The sequence below is a fragment of the Phoca vitulina genome, unplaced genomic scaffold (genome assembly GCF_004348235.1).
Source record: "Phoca vitulina isolate PV1807 unplaced genomic scaffold, GSC_HSeal_1.0 scaffold16, whole genome shotgun sequence".
Taxonomy (NCBI): Eukaryota; Metazoa; Chordata; class Mammalia; order Carnivora; family Phocidae; genus Phoca; species Phoca vitulina.
In genome coordinates this window covers 3,674,388-3,691,442 of record NW_022589719.1, presented here as the reverse complement: position 1 = coordinate 3,691,442, position 17,055 = coordinate 3,674,388, and the positions used below count along the sequence as shown (strand labels likewise).

The following is a 17,055-nucleotide window of genomic DNA, read 5'->3' as shown; positions in this document are numbered from 1 at the left end:
CTCATCAGTGGATATCTATTTATCAAATACCCAGAGAAAGAGAATAAAAACACCAGCTACATTATGGGAACACTCTAACAGCTAATCTGACTTGCATTATGAAACAGACATTTAAGACCTAAAAAATCAGCACACATTCCTTAGACAGAAAATGAGAAAAATAATTGGATGTGAAAAAAACTGTGATTTAAATAATGATCTCCAGAGTTGTCAATGTAGTTTAATGACCTAACAAGGTCATGCTTAAAGTAATATAAAATAATACTTATTCAGAAATAACAGCTATCTTTAATCCAGAAGCCTCTCCATATGAGAGAGATTACAGATGGCACCTGAAAAGAGGGTCCCAGAAGCAAGTAAATTGGAGAGACACCGTATAATATATACCCTTCTAGAAGTTCATAATCACTTTTGCATATTATAGGTTCTGAGTTGTCTGACAATAAAGATAGGTGTTTAACTTTGTTTAACCTAGAATGTCCCAAACTTATTTGAACTTGGTACCCCTTTTTTTTTTTTTTTTACATAAAGGGAAAGGGTGGTTGGTTTACTCGTTGTGTTTTTCACATAAAATTATAAACATTTTGGAATGCCAGTAGTTCCTGGGGTTTACTTTGAGAAATATAGCTCTATACCAATCAAATATGACACACGTGAATATTGACTATGCTTGCATTTAGTATTCTGGAGTTTTCATAATTTATTTTATAGTTAAATTTTATCCATTTTTGCAAAGACAATGTTTATGCAAATGTACTATCCAGACTTGGGAAGTTAATGTTCTTGCCCCTTCACTCCTGGTCATATCACACTCTGAGCTCTGTGCCAGGTGCAGGACATTGTCTGACTATAGGGTAATACGGGTTGTCAACCTGGATAGTGGGGAGATCTGAAACCATCCTCGAGCACGTCTAAATGAAGGGCCGCGGGTGATTTGGGGCATGATGGTTGCTGTTGTCTTCCTAAACCTGCTCTTCTGTATTCTACCTTGTAAAGCCAGGGCTGGGACTTTGTAACATTTTATTTCTCTTTAGAAATAAAAAGTTGGAAATTTAGCCAGCTCAAGTCCTGGCAGGTTTAGCCAATGGCAGGGATGGGGGTGGTGAGGGTGCTGGAGGAAGCCTGGAAGGTGAGTGGAGTGGAGAAGGATCTTACTCGTGCCTGTTTCCTTGCTCTCAGTGTCACTCTGGAAGTAACACGTCGTCACCTGGTGGTAGCATTTGTCTCCAGCAGCAGCTGTTCTCAGTTCCTATTTTTCCTACACACCCAGAATTGGTTTTATTGCTCGTCCTTAATCCTACAGCACCTGCCAGACAGCGCCCCCTCCTACAAGATCCCTGATCCCCAGCTCTGAGCAGTTCAGCCTGGCAATATTCCCCTCCTCAGAGAGCGATTTCCTAACTTGTGGGGTCCCTGCTCCAAGCCTGTAGATTCTGACAATCTCAGCCTCTTCCCCAACCTTATCATCAGATAGAGGAGAATTAGTTTCTTTTGTGAGGCCCGTGAGGACACAGCTAGAACTCGTGGGTTGAAGTAACAGGTTCCAATAATTAGAGACGCCAAAAAAACTTGAATGGATTGCACTGAATTTCCTATCCATTAATTTAATCAAAAGAAGGATGTGCCACAAAATTAACATACTGATAGGACTTAAAGTATCAGATGGAAGATTGGACTGGATGAGATTCAAGGTTCTTTCCGTTTGGGTGATTCTATAGTAAAATGTAACTACAACTACGATTATTGAGTAATTCCTCATTTAGTAAGGAATTAACTCCCCAATTCCTTACGTCTATTATTCTTAATGCTCATACACAACCCTATTGTTGGAGGTCACAGAAAGGATGCGACTGCAGCTGACCTAAGAGCTGGACCCTGAAAATGTCAGAGGCTTCTCACCCCCTCCCTTGTCCTTGGAATGTACGTTCTGCCTACTATTTCCCCAGTGGGAGCCATCTTCAAGGACACAGCTTGATAGAGTAAGGTGTTGTCAAGATCACATGGACTTAACGGGTAACTAAACCCAGGTAAGGCCTCTATATAAACTTCTAAGATTCAAGTGGGCAGGTGCAGAGATCTACTCATCTTTTGAATGCCCAAGACAAGCCTCATATATAAGTTTTCTTGCATATTAAACCTGCCATCTACCAAGTTGGAGTGGTCTGCCTCTTTCTTCTGTCTCTCCTTGCCCCCATGAACAGGGGGCAGTTTCAGATTTCACCTGGGAAATTCCCGAGTTTTTGAACCAATTACCTATGTTGTTAGATATTATCATTCCCATTTTATAAACATAGAAAGGAGAATGGAAGCTGATGTAAGGTCATTAATAGGCCAGGATCACAAAGTTTTCAAGTGAAGGCAGTGAAGGCAGAATGTGGACGCTTTGTGAGTCCCACCACCTGCTTCCTAATAAGCCTCAGACATAACACTGAAACACTGTGTTAGAGCAGTCTCACGGTGCCTGAATCCAGCTAATCATTGTTTTTTTTTCAACATCCGCCCTGGTGGATTGCTTTGTTTGTCTGTTTTACAGATGGAGGAGGAAAGGCAATGAGAAGTGATGAATGAAGAGTGATAACAATTTGATAATAGTTCCTTATTCATCAAACCCACAAGCCCTACCCCCTACCACGTGGACATGCTTGCTACCTCCATCAGGACTGTTCCGTCTTTAGCTACCAGATAAACTCCTGTACATCCTTTGAAGTACAGCCCAGACACTTCCAGATGCACTTTCAGGTTCTGTTCTTAAGCTAAAGCACCTGCTTTAGAGGTATTACACAAACTAGGGGTGGTAACAGGTGAATCCACCCGTGGAAGCATCATTCCGGGAAGGCAAAGGTAGATGAGAAAATCAGAAGAATGGAACCAATATCAGCGGCCAATTTGACTACTCCACTGGTAAGGATTCTGGCATTACCTTGAAGCTTCATCTTTAGACAGAATTAGAGGCTCCTGCATTTCTGCACAACATGTGTCCTATTACTACTCCCAACACACTGTTTTATTATTTTATTGTTGCTTTTTTATCTGACTTTCCTTGAGGGCAGTAATTCAGTTTATTCATCTTTGTATTCCCAGGACCTAGCAAGATATATAATAGTAAGTATCCAAAACATATGCTCTTGAGGCAACATGGGAGAGTGGAGAAAGCACAGGATTTCAATTCAGTTCCTGGGTTGCGATCATGAGCAAGATTACATAATTTTTCTAAGTTGTGTTCTTCCCAGAGAGAAGAGTTTCAGGAAGGAAGTGGTCAATGGTTTCAAGCACCAGCGGTGGGCAACATTATTTAATTTTCCTAAGCCTAGCTCTTCTAAAAGAACTCACTGCAGTTCCTAACACTATGCAAAAGTCACATGGTAAAAAGTGTCCATTGAATTTAGTAGGAAGATCACCAGTGACCACGTTGAAACAAGTACCAATGGGGGTAGTAAGCATTGAAGCAGATTGCAGTGAGCCAAATACTGCACTGGATATAAGGAAGAGGACATGGGCTTTTAATTATTTACTGTAAATACAGGGGATGGGGAAGAGTTAAAATTAGTTGTTCAAAGGGCTTTTGGTTATTAGTTTAATTAGGGGATGATTTGAACACACTGTATTTAATTGTTTAAAGAAAACAGAGAATATAGAGAGGTTAACAAGGGGAGGGAATAATCTGGAGCAAGATCTCTGAGGAGTCTTTTAGGAGGAAAACGACATGGGAACAAAAATGAACAGATTTATTCCAGACAAAAAGAGGGGCAACAACTTTTTCAATTTAACAGGATCACAGGGAAAAGGATAATGTGGATACAAACAAGGCAATAGACTTGGAGGTGGTAAGGAAGTGAGGTAGCTCCAGTCTGGGCTTCTGGAAGCAATTGGTGGTAGAGCACAGAGATCAAAGAGCATAGGCCCTGGAAATAGACTTTGTGGATTTAAGTCCCAGAATACCTTCTAATTGTGTAACCTCGGGCAAGATATTTAACATACTAATGCCTGATTTTCCCGACGATAATAACCATGCTCTTACTCTCCTGGGTTGTTGTAAGGAGTTCATGACTTCATATACATACATGCAGCGAACAGTGCGGAGCATAAGCTCGCCTGAAGTGTGAGCCATCCTCAGTGTGTGAAGTAAGAGCTGTGGGCTCAGAGATTTCAACAGAGGAGACAGTTTGAAGGGAGGGCTGCAGAGTACAAAAAAGAAAGAGCTAGGCAAACATAGAAGAGGTGGGAAGCAATGGTGAAGACCCGGTTTAAGTTGGAGATCATGTACAACATGTCATTGGGGCAGTTCCCCAAACCCCCTTCCCCAGCCCAGGTCTTGACAGGGAGAAGGCAGAGAGATAGATGGATCCAACCGACAGCGGTGATGGAAGAACAACGAGGGGATGGAACTGAGAACCCTGAACGACAGGCTGAAGTGAAGGGCCGCGGAACCACGCGAGAAGTCTTAATAAGTGAAGGGGGCTCCACTGAAAGAGAGCAGAGACGATGGAAACGATGGAAATGTATTCTGTAGTTGTTGGAGCCAGAGTGCTGTTAGAATTGTAGCAACCCGCCAGCCCTAATGCTACAGTTGCGCTCAGGACCGCAAGAACTTGACCCTCCCCGCACGGGATTGGAAGACTGCTAAGGGAAAGGGCGGGGCCCAAGGGGGAGGATAAAGAGAATTGTGATGGGACGGGGCGGGGCTCCGGGGCGGTGGGGGGTGTGCCCCTCCATCACTTGGTCCGGGTCCCGCAGTGCGTGCGGGGAGCGCCCGGGGGCTCTGCAGCATAAGCAGCATGTGCCTGTGCTGTACGGAGGACGAAGCCATCCAAGTCAGCGCCGTGAGTTCTCCGAGGCCCTAACGCCGCTTCGGCGACCCCTGCCCGGGGCCTTGCACTGGGGACACTTGCGATTACGGTCGCTCGCGATCGTGGCCAATGCGGGCGGTTTGGGTGCTGAGGGTTGGGAATCCAGGGTGAAGTAGACAGACTAGATCCTGGACTGCAAGACCCACCCAGGAGGAGGAAAAGCCCCACCACGCGCCTTCTAGAAGCCAGGCACAGTCAACCATCTGTCGATTGACCCATTAATACGCCCCAGAGGTGGGATGGGGTTTACAAAAGTGGGGGGCAGAATAAGTTTCTCAACTTTGGGGAGGATGGGGGAGGAGACTGCTTCTGGGCCTTTGGGTTAAACAACTGGATCAAAATGAGGGGAGGGGGAGGTATTTAAGGTACAATTTAGAAACTACGGGAAGCTGTGGGAACTTCATAACTAAACAGCCAAGATCCCTGTGTCTCAGAAAATCATACCACTTGCTGGGTTTCCTCAATCTCCCCAAACACCAGCAGAAACATAATTTTTTGATTTCTTGTATACCCTTTCTTTTCATGATAAATCTCAGTACTCTACATGCTCCCTGTAATGTGGTTCAAGCCTGGTTCTTTTTTCTCATACTATTGCCATCCTCCCCCCTGACTTTTACCTTTATGTTCTCATTCTGATCCTGCCTCCTGCAATTGAGATAATGTGCATATATTACATAAATTAAAAACAGTAGCATAGGCTTCCTATTATAATAACTAGTATTTGTTTGCTCATGGTTTTTTATGGTTTGTTTTGTTTTAATTTAATTTTACATATTATATAGGAAGGGCCAAGATGGCAACATCCTTCAGACGTCACTGCAAGGCAGGTAATTTTTAAATAAATAATTCTGGGTATTTCAAAACTAACTTTGTCTTATTCCTTTATGTGTGGTGGTCTCTGATATGATAGAAGTTCTATTATCTAGACACTTCGGTGTTATCTTTCATGGGACTCTGGGATCTTGTGACTACTATTAGAATAATGTGACTATTATTAAATGCTTTATATTTTGTTTTTTAGTGTAATAAGAATAGAATGGATGGATCATAGAGAAAGCAATTTTTTCATTGTTATAAAGTAATACCACATAGTTTTCAAAGCAACTATACCAACTGCACTCCCACTGGAAGTGGATAAAAGTTTCTATTATTCATATACTCTGTACCCGAATACTCCATTATCTTCAAAGCATTCTAGTTTGAGCCCTTAGGTCTCTGCTACTTATAGATGCCATACAATAGGGACATAAAAATCACTGCTTGACATATGTAGCATTTAAAGGAACTAAAGAATGTGCATGAATTTTGTTTTCTTATTTCTACAAAGAAAATTCCTTTGGGGTTTTTAATGAACATTACTTTTAAAATAAAAGTAAACATATATATCCATGAGCCTTAGATCCCGTAGTTGGTGAAGTGGGAATCAAGAGTAAATAGTCTCATTCGAAAACTCTAGAGATGCTCAGTGTGTTTTCTTCATCTATGAACCACATATTTGAAAAAAGATTTTTCCTACTTTTATGTAGCTATGTAAAGCATATCCACTGATTGTGTTTATCTTTTTTTATTGACACTGACCCAAAATATAATAAGCATGTTAACTTTTTATGTTATAAAAAGTATGATTTGTTTTCCTTCCTTTTAATTTTCCAAAAGTCCAGAGATAAACGTATTGAGAATATGAAAACCCTAAGGAAAGAGAAGAGGAAATTTAATAAACGGTTTGCAAGACCTGCTCCTCTTCCAGAACCAGGACTCCTGGTAAGTATAATATAGAGACTTCACTAAAATTAACAGGTCCTTAAATGCAAAAGATATCCTCATTTTTAATTTATGTAGTACTCTAAATTTTGTTTTTTCTCTTTCCTTTGAAAAATGTGTAATTGTAGTCTGGGAAATTACCTTAAAACTCCTCCAATCAAATTCTCATCTATTATTTAAATCTTTTTTTCTCTCTCTCTTTCTCCCTCTCGCTCTTTTTGTCTGGGTAAAGTGTACTTTACTGATGATACGTGACAAGGTAGGGCTCTCTAACTCCTCTTCTTCAGGGAGTCTGAGACAGATGTCAGACCAAGAGATTCTCAGTGTGTGGGTGAATGAGTTGGGATAAGGACTCCCTAGCAGCTGAGGGCTCCTCTCTTCCTCTGGTGCTCTCCCTGGGTTTGGGGACTCTTACTCTTTGGAAGGCATGTGGACCATAAGGTCCACCACCCACACGCTGTAGCCAATTCATTGTCATACCAGGAAATGAGCTTGACAAAGTGGTCATTGAGAGCAATGCCAGCCCCAGCATCAAAGATGGAAGAGTGAGTGTCACTGTTAAAGTTGCAGGAGACAACCTGGTCAGTGTAGCCCAGAGTGCCATTGAAGGGGCCCTCTGATGCCTGCTTCACTACGTTCTCCAGGGAGCTTTCTCCAGGCAGCAGATCAGATCCATAACTAACACCTTGGGGGTGGAGATATGGAACACCATGCCAGTGAGCTTCCCATTCGGCTCAGGAACGGCCTTGCCCATAGCCTTGGAGATACCAATAGAAGCAGGAATGATGTTCTGGGCAGCCCCTCGGCCATCACGCTACAGCTTCCCAAAAAGCTCATCCACGGTCTTCTGGATGGCAGTGATGGCATGGACTGTGGTCATAATGCCAAAGTTGTCATGGATGGCCTTAGCCAAAGTGGCCAAGCAGCCAGTGATGCACAAGGCATTGCTGATAATCTTCAGGGAGTTGTCATACTTCTCATGTTTCACACCCATCACAAACATGGGAGCATTAGCAAAAGGGATAGGGATAATGATCTTCTTCACTCAAACCTTCAAGTGAGCACCAGACTTCTCCATAGTAGTGAAGACACCAGTGCACTCCACAACAGATTCAGCAAGAACATCACCCCATTTGATGCCAGTGGGCTTTTGCTCCTGCAAGATGGAGATGAGCTTTCCATTGATGACACATTTCCAGTTCTCAGCCTTGACTGTACCATTGAATTTGTCAGGGTGGAATCATACTGGAACATGCAGACCATGTAGTTGAGATCAATGAAAGGGTCATGGATGGTGATAATATCCAGTTTTTCAGAGTTAAAAGCAGCCCTGATAACCAGGAACCCATTACAGCCAAATCCATTTACTTTAACCTTTGCCATTGTGTCTCAGGGACCCAGGTGGCACTGCACAAAAATATGTGGCTGGGTGCTGAATAGGGAGGAGGAGAGAGCCTATTTAAATCTCCTTTGCAATTATCTCCTGAAGATGTGGTTTAATGAAAAGAGTAAGATATTAAGAAACCACATTATTCTGGTTTCCAGTTTTTGCTTTACCATATATGATCTTGACTGCCCAAAATCATTACTTAAATCTTTTGGATTATATCATTTGGAAAATAAATTATAAAATCTCCTGGCAAATAGTTATTCAACCTAGGCTTGATCACTTCCAACATCATAAAAGTCTGCACCAATCACAGCTTATTCCCTCTTTGCACATCTTTTTTTAAATTTAAGTTTTAGTTAACATACAGTGCAATATTGCTTTCAGGAATAGAATTCAGTGATTCATCATTTACATACAACACCCAGTGCTCATCACAACAAGTGCCCTCTTTAATACTCATCACCCATCTAGCCCCTCCCATACATTTATCTGTTTTGTTTCTTAAATTCCACATATGAGTTAAATCATATGGTATATGTCTTTCTCTGACTGACTTATTTCACTTAGCATAATACACTCTAGCTCCATCCACGTCGTTGCAAATGGCAAGATTTTATTCTTTTTGATGGCTTTGTCTCAAAAAGACTGCTTTTTGATAGCAGTCTCAAAAAGGCTGCTACAATAGTAGACATTGTGTCTACATTCCAGTAGAAAACAGTATAGAACAAAGGGCACAAAGCATATGCCAGCTGCTGAGTCAACTCCCCTTTGATCAGGAAAAGAGCCTCCTTCATATACTTATATATGAAATATATATATAAAATATATTTATAAGTAAAATCTTGGTTGTGGTAATGATCTCAGGGATGTACATGTGCCAAAATATTTTAAAATGTGCACTTCATTTTTATTGTTTTAAAGATTTTATTTATTTATTTATTTGAGGGAGGGGGAGGGGGGAGGGAGAAGCAGGCTCCCCACTGAGCAGGGAGCATGACACAGGCCTTGATCCCAGGACCCTGAAATCATGACTTGAGGCAAAGGTAGATACGTAACTGACCCAGGTGCCCCTAAAAATGTGCACTTTAAATATGCACAATTTATTGTATGTCAAGTGTACTTCAATAAAGCTGATAATATATATATTTATATGTTATGTTGGACTTACTCTTTGAGTTGTATAATTCCGTGAGTTTTGACAAAGCATAATGTCTTTATCCACCATGACAGTACCATACAGAATAGTTTCACTGCCCTAAACATCCTGTGTTCCACCTATTCATCCCTTCCCTCACTTGCCTCAAGCCACTAGCAATCACTGAACTTCTTTTTTTAAAGATTTATTTATTTGAGTGAGAGAGAGAGAGCACAAGCAGGGGGAGGGGCAGAGGGAGAAGTGGACTTGCAGACTCTCCCCACTGAGGAGGCAGCCTGCCCTGGGGCTTGATCCCAGGACCTGGAGATCAGGACCTGAGCTGAAAGCAGACCCTTAGCCATCGGAGCCACCCAGGCAAACCCCCCCCCCTTTTTTTTTCAATTACTGAACTTCTTACTGTCTCTCTAGTTTTGCCTTTTCCAGAATGTCATATAGTTGGAATCTTACAGTATGTAGCCTTTCAGATTGGCTTCTTTCACTCAGCAATATGCATTTAAGGTTCCCCCGTATCTTTTCACAGCTTGATAACCCATTTCTTTTCATCACTAAATAATATTCCATTGTGTGCATATATCACAGTTTATTCATGCACCTATTGAAAGACACCATGGTTGCTTCCAAATTTTGGTAATCATGAATAAAGCTGCTATGAACATTTGTGTGCAGGTTTTTGCATGAACATAAATTTTCAACACATTTGGGTAAATATTTAGGAGTACAATTACTGGATAATATGGTAAAACTATGTTGAGTTTTATAAGAAACTGGAAAATTGTCTTCCAAAGTAGCTGTATAATTTTGCATCCCCACCAGCAATGAATGAGAGTTCCGGCTGTTCCACCGCCTTGCTAAACTTTGATGTTATCAGGGTTTTGGACTTTAGCCATTCTGACAGGTGTGTAGTGATACCTCATTGTTTTAATTTGCAATTCCCTCTTGACATATACTCTTGATAATGTTTTCATATGTTTATCTGCTATCTGTATAACTTCTTTGGCACAGTGTCTGTTTCAATATTTTGCCCACTTTTTAATTGAGGTCACTTTCCTGTTGAGTTTTAATAGCCATTTGTATATTTTGGATACCCATTCTTCATAAGATATGCATTTTTGCAAATATTTTCCCCTGGTCTCTGCCTGTTTTCATTCTTCTAATAGTGTCTTTCCCAAAGTAGAAGTTTTTAATTTTAATGAAGTCTAATTTATTATTTCTTTCATGGATCATGCCTTTGGGTGTTGTATCTAAACACTCCCAAGGTCACATAGATTTTTCTCTTGTGTTATCTAAGAGTTGTACAATTTTGCATTTTATATTTAGGTTTATGATACATTTTGAGTTAATTTTTGAAAAGTGCAAGGTGTCTAGATTTTTTTTTTTTTTTTTGCATGTGGATGTTGTCCCAGTTGTTTTGCACCATTTGTTGAAAAGACCGTCCTTTCTCTATTGTATTGCCTTTGCTCTTTTGTCAAAGATTTGTTGACTAACTGTTAAGGTCTATTTCTGGGCTGTCTATTCTATTCCATTGAATAAAATATTTATCTGTTCTTTCACCATTACTACACTGTATTGATTACTGTAACTTTATTGTAAGTCTTCAAGTCAGGTAGTGTCAGTCTTCCATCTTGGTTCTTTCCTTTCAATGTTGTGTTAGAAACACTGGATCTTTTTGCTTTTCTATATAAAATTTAGACCCAATTTGTCAAAATCCACAAAGTAACTCGCTGGAATGATTGAAATTGTGTTGAATCTACAGATCAATTTGGAAGGAACTGACCTCTTAACAATATTAAGTCTTCTTATAAGTGAACATTGGGCTTCTCCCATTTATTTAGATCATCATTGACTTTTTTCATCAGAGTTTTACAGTTTTCCTCATTCAGACTCTGTACATATTTTGTTAGACTTATACCTAAGTATTTCCTTTTTTGGTATTAATGTAAATGGTATTCTGTTTTTAACTTCAAATTCCAGTTGTTCATTACTAGTACATAGGAAGTCAAATGACTCTTCTATATTAAACTTATATCCTGCAAACTTGCCTAATAGTTCCAGGAATTTTTTGTTCTTATTGTTGATTCATTGGGATTTTCTATATAAACAAATAGAGTCATCTGTGAATGACAGTTTTATTTATTCCTTTCCAATCTGTATACTTTTTATTTCCTCCTCTTTTATATTGCATTAGCTAGGACTTCCAGTGTGATATTGAATAGAAATGGTGAAAGAGGACATCCTTGACTTGTTCCTGATCTTAGCTGGAAAGCATCTAGTTACTCACCATTAAATATTATGTAGATGCCCTGTAGATGTGTTTTTATCAAGTTGAGACAGTTCCCCTGTATTCCTACTGTGCTAAGAGCTTTTTTTTTTTTGTATCATAAATCGCTGTTGGATTTTGTTAAATGCTTTTTCTACATCTATTGGTATGATCATATGATTTTTCTTCTTTAGCCTGTTGTGATGGATTACATTAATTGATTTTCAGATGTTGAGCCAGCCTTGCATATCTGGATTAAATCCCACTTGATCAGGTGTATGCTTCTTTATATGTATTGTTGGATTCAATTTGTTAATATTTTGTTGAGGATCTTTGTATCTATGCTTGAGAGATAGTAGTCTGTCATTTTCTTTCTTGTAATGTCTTTGGTTTGGGTATTAAAGTAATGCTGGCCTTACAGAATAAGTTAGAAAGTTTTCCTTCCGCTTCTACTTTCTGCAAGAGATTGTAGAGAACTGGTATAATTTCCTTTTTAAATGTTTGGTAGAATTCACCAGTGAACTGATCTGGGCCTAGTGCTTTCTATTTTGGAATTTAATTATTGATAAAATTTCTTACACTTTTTAATTGTCCCACAGTTTTTAGTTATTCTATTCCATTTTTTCCTCATCCTTTTTTCTTTTTGTTTTTAGTTTAGACGGTTGTCAAGCTTTGATTTTTTTTTTCTCTACTGTGTCAGTCTACTTATGAGCCCATCAATGGCATGCTTAATTTATGCTACAATGTTTTAGATTTTTAGCATTTGTTTTTGATTCTTAGAGTTTCCTTTTCTCCTTACATAATCAATCTATTCTTGCATTTTGCCCACTTTTCCATTAGAGCCCTTAGCATATTGATGATAATTACTTTGAATTCCCAGTCTGATCATTCCCAAATCTCTACCATAACTGAGTCTGGATCTGATGCTTGCTTTGTCTCTTCAGACTGTTCTTTTGTTTTTGTTTTTACTTTTTAGCATGTCTTATACTTTTGTTGACATTAAGAGTCAGACGTGATATATTGAGTAAGTTAGAAACTGAGATGGATAAGCCTTTAGTGTGAGGTTTTCTGTTTATCTGGCTAGGATTTAGGCTGTGTTTTCTGTTTGCTATAGCTGTGGTGTAAGAGGTGAAAATTTACTCTTTATTTTTGTGTCTCCTCTAGTATTTGAGTTCCCCTCGAGCCTCTTTCTTAAATAAGATCTGAGGCTTGTAGTTCTTTAAGCTAACTTCCCTGATGTTATGGAGGAGCCTTATTAATGTGGTGGTAAGTTGTTGGGGGGACAGAAGCATATTATAGGCCTATGAATAGATCTCAGTCTTTTAGTGAGCCTGTGTCCCTAGGACATGATTTTCCCAACAACTACTTAGCTACCCTTACCCTTAAGTGAAACAGGAAAGCTACAGGGGACTGGGGTTGGGTATTTCCCTCTGCTATGTAGAAGAGTCTGGATTTTGCTATTTCCCTTCCCTAGGTCAGTAAGGGTTTAATAAAACCCAGATTGGTTAGGTTGTGATAAAATAGTTTCCTTTGAGGGCATGCCCTATCAAAGAGGAGAGAGAGCTCAGGAGAATTTCAAAATAGTTGCTTTTCCCCTCCCACTGCTGGAAGCAAAAGGAGATTTTCCCCCTGATTATCACAAGAAGACCTGGTGGGGCTCCTAGAGGTAAAACTCAAGGAAATATGAGGGTCTCGCTAAGACCGCTCCCCCACCCTAAGTTTGTAACTTTGAAGCTAATCCATAGTGAGGTTCAGCAATTCATCCATTAAAGTTTGAGTGTTCCTGTTGGAACAGTATTGGCTCCAGCAGCATTGTTTGTGTCTCATTTGTCCCATGACCTCAATTCTCTGATGGACCTAAGAAGAGTTGTTGATTTTTAGTTTGTTCAACTTTTTTCTTGTGAGGATGGGACTGATGATTTCCAAGTTCTTTTACATGTCAGATTGGAAACCCCCACTTATATTTCTTTGCTCAAAACGGAGTCACTAGCCCCCCCAAGCTGCAAGTATGTTTAGAGTGGTGAAAAGCTGGACTGGCTTCTCTGCTGCTCTGAAGAGAACTGAGGTTCCATTAGTGTGGATCAAAGTACTTTCTTTTCTCAGGCTGTGATGGTCCTCCTTCTATAATTCACCATCTTCCTTTAGTTTTGGAGTAAATACAGATTATGAGTAACAGTTCAGCCCTTAAGCTTTTTTTTTTCCTATTTGTCTGCATAGTCAAGGGAGCTTATGCATTGCCACCCAGAAACTCAGGATCCTCAAGCTTATAGAGTTACTGCACTGTCTTAAATATCTACAGAGTTCTTCCCTTGCAGATATGCTAGTGTTTGAAATACCACCCACATAATCATGGCCTCTCAGATATGCATTAAAATATGTTTGCACAACATATTTTACATCTGTACAGTGATCCCTTAGTAAAGTGTAATTATATGGGATATGGGGGAGAAGGAAGCAGTGATTCCTGAGACCACCCTTCTATAAGGTATGGCAATTACTACCACTTCTGAGTCCTTTAACTTTTGATTCATTTCCACACATCAGTTTGGCTAATTTTTCTATCTCATTGCAAGTTCAGATATCTTGTGCCATCAATCTTCTCCCTCATGACTTGCCCCTCAACACCAAACCATTTAGGACTTTTCCATTAAAAACACTCCCCCCCTTTTTTTTCTTGATCTACCAGATGTTTTTTTATAGAAATGCCTACAGACTTGTTCTGTATCAATTATCCAATCAACACACTTGAGCTTTTAGAGACAAGTAAAATGTCTCCAAATAAATAAGAATATAAAAAACAAAATGCATGATATATGAGAAGCCTGAGTTCAATCTGGTACTTAGTACTTATTCTCCTTACTACAAGGATTCTTAGAATTGTCTTCAAAACATCTAGATATTTCTCCTCTGGCAGTATTAGGCAGTCATGAAAGTTATAATATCCTGTAAAAGAGAAAATACACCCTCCACCCAAGAAAGAACATCAGGGGGCTCAAAGCCCCAAAGTACACACTACACTGAAGGGCTTCTCAGGACTCACCAAAGAGTAATAATAGCAAGGAGGTACTGTGAAAACCCTATTCTAGTATTTTTTCTATATATTGACCAAGATATATAGTGTATCATATTTAAGCTTGAACTCTCAGTGTTTCTCAAATGTGGTCAGGACCAATTTTGTGTTATTTGGTTTGGTTTTGTTTGGTTTAATTTCCAAGTCATTGTGGACTGTCATTTTGTATCATATGATCAAAATGTCATAGTATCAAATTATTATAAATGAACATAAGTATTTATTCTCAATTTTTCTAATCTTGTTACAAAGTTATAATGACTATTAGGCTAGCACTTAAACCAGACCACGCAGAATAACACATCTTTAAACTGTACTTATCCTTTCACTTTTTTCCTCTTATATCTTTTGCAAATTGTTGGGTTATAAGCAGCATCCCCACTAATACCCTCTTCTCTTTTTCTTTCTTCTTAAATTGATTTTTGGCTTCAGGAAAAAATATAACAACAGTATTTGTACAACTTAAATGGTTTGGGATGAAAATAAAAACATGAGTCCATACAAAGACGTATTTTTAATATATGGGTTGTGCCCAGTAGAACAGAGGATGCATGATTAGGCTAGAGCACCTAGTTATAAAAAGTTTGAAAAAGTATTTTTATTTTGATTTTTGTCTGTTTAAAGTCTCTATAATAAAACTGTCTCCTAATTATTTTATTAATAATCATAATCACGTATATTTAAATAATCATGGAATATTATTTTATGGTTAAATTCCTGCCAATACTGATATACATACCCTTTCTATATTTACTTATTTGTCCCTGTTGCTCACTTCAATTCAAGATGCTTTCTCAGCCAACCACAGACCATAAGACGGGAAAAGAAAGCCCCTATGTTTAACATCTCTATCACATCCATAATGGTTAGAAATGACTTTAACCCTTTCTTAAACCTGTTATTTTTGGTTTCTACAAATTCTTCCTGCTTGTATTTTTTGTTATCTGACTCAGAGAAGAAAAAAAAATACTTTATATCATATTCATTCCCAGATATGAATTCTTTCATAATAGTGCTTTTCATATCTGGCTACTATCTGAATGTGATGTTGCAATAATTTAGAATAACATTTCTAGCTCTTTATGAAATTCTTTTTGTGTAAGAAAGTCTACTCCCTTTGAGATCTTTCCCAGATAATTTATAACTTTGTATTAATTTTTCCTTATATACATTTTAATTGAATTTATTTTTCTTTATCTACTTTTATTTCTTCTAGTGGACATAAAGCTGGAGTCTGTATGGAAGAAATCATGCCAGACAAAAATATGCGGATTTATAACATCAAATGGCATTTCATAATTTGACTTCATTTGAAAAATAAAAGCCATACTCTGCCATTTCAACAAAATAAACGCAGTGCAACCATCTAACATCCAAGCCACAGGGTCTAGAATTTTATTAAATACCGTAACTCATTACCACTCTCTTTTCTGTGGTAAATTTGAGATTTGTTTGTTGAGATTGTTCAACAAACAATAATATGCACAGACCTTTAAAAATGATATACTCCTCTTTAAGCTTTTGCAATTAAATTTATGACTTATCTAAAAATTTAGAATTACGCTTTAATAATAGGGGAAATGCCCCTAACTTGGGAGCAGCCAAATACATAAGTCAGTTAATAATAAACTTAAAGAAATTCATTGATAATAATGTAATAGTAGGCGATTTTAACACCCCATTCACAGCAAAGGATAGATCATCTAAGCAGAAGATCAATGAGGAAACCAGGGCTTTGAATGACACACTGGACCAGATGGACTTCACAGATATATTCAGAGCATTCCATCCTAAAGCAGCACAATACACATTCTTTTCCAGTATACATGATACAGTCTCAAGAATAGATCACATACTGGGTCACAAGTCAGGCCTAAACCTGTACAAAAAGACTGAGGTCATACCATGCATATTTTCAGACCATAATGCTATGAAACATGAAGTCAATCACAAGAAAAAATTTGGAAAGAGTGCAAATACATGGAGGTTAAAGACCATCCTACTAAAGAATGGGTTAACCAGAATATTAAAGAAGAATTAAAAAAAATACATGGAGGCAAATGAAAATGAAAATATGACAGTCCAAAACCTTTGAGATGCAGAAAAGGTGGTCCTAACAAAGCAGTACACAGCCATACAGGCCTTCTTCAAGAAGCAAGAAAAGTCTCAAATACAGAAACTAACTTTACACCTGAAGGAACTAGGAAAAAGAACAGCAAATAAAGCCTAAATCCTGCAAGAGAAGGGAAATAATAAAGATTAGAGCAGAAATAAATGATATAGAAATTAAAAAAAAAACAAAAACAGTAGAACAGATCAACGAAAGTAGGAGCTGTTTCTTCGAAAGAATTAACAAAATTGAAAAACCCCTAACCAGACTTACCAAAAAGAGAAAGGACCCAAATAAATAAAATCATGAATGAAAGAAGAGAGATCACAATCAACAACACAGAAACACAATTATAAGAGCAATTATATGCCAACGAATTAGGCAATCTGGAAGAAATGGATGAATTCCTAGAAACATAAACTACCAAAACTGAAACAGGAATAGAAAACCTGAAGAGACCCATA

The 17,055-nt window shown here is 38.5% G+C and overlaps 1 protein-coding gene and 1 long non-coding RNA gene across 2 annotated transcripts in view; one reads left to right on the top strand and one right to left on the bottom strand.

The window, feature by feature from the left end:
* LOC116638129 overlaps nt 1-17,055 on the bottom strand; it is a 306,058-nt gene that overhangs the window by 279,535 nt on the left and 9,468 nt on the right. The window lies entirely within an intron of this gene.
* CCDC179 (coiled-coil domain containing 179) lies at nt 4,776-15,978 on the top strand. Its single transcript, XM_032413842.1, has 4 exons — nt 4,776-4,820; nt 5,630-5,674; nt 6,504-6,608; nt 15,698-15,978. Exons 1-4 carry the CDS (start codon nt 4,776-4,778, stop codon nt 15,704-15,706), a joined length of 204 nt encoding a protein of 67 aa, XP_032269733.1. The 3' UTR covers nt 15,707-15,978.

What these genes read in the sequence shown, in the direction of transcription:
- CCDC179 (XM_032413842.1), top strand. Translation starts at nt 4,776, where the DNA reads ATGTGCCTGTGCTGTACGGAGGACGAAGCCATCCAAGTCAGCGCC. An exon ending in AAGCCATCCAAGTCAGCGCC is followed by an intron (nt 4,821 to 5,629) that starts GTGAGTTCTCCG and finishes CATATTATATAG; the next exon opens with GAAGGGCCAAGATGGCAACA. An exon ending in CAGACGTCACTGCAAGGCAG is followed by an intron (nt 5,675 to 6,503) that starts GTAATTTTTAAA and finishes ATTTTCCAAAAG; the next exon opens with TCCAGAGATAAACGTATTGA.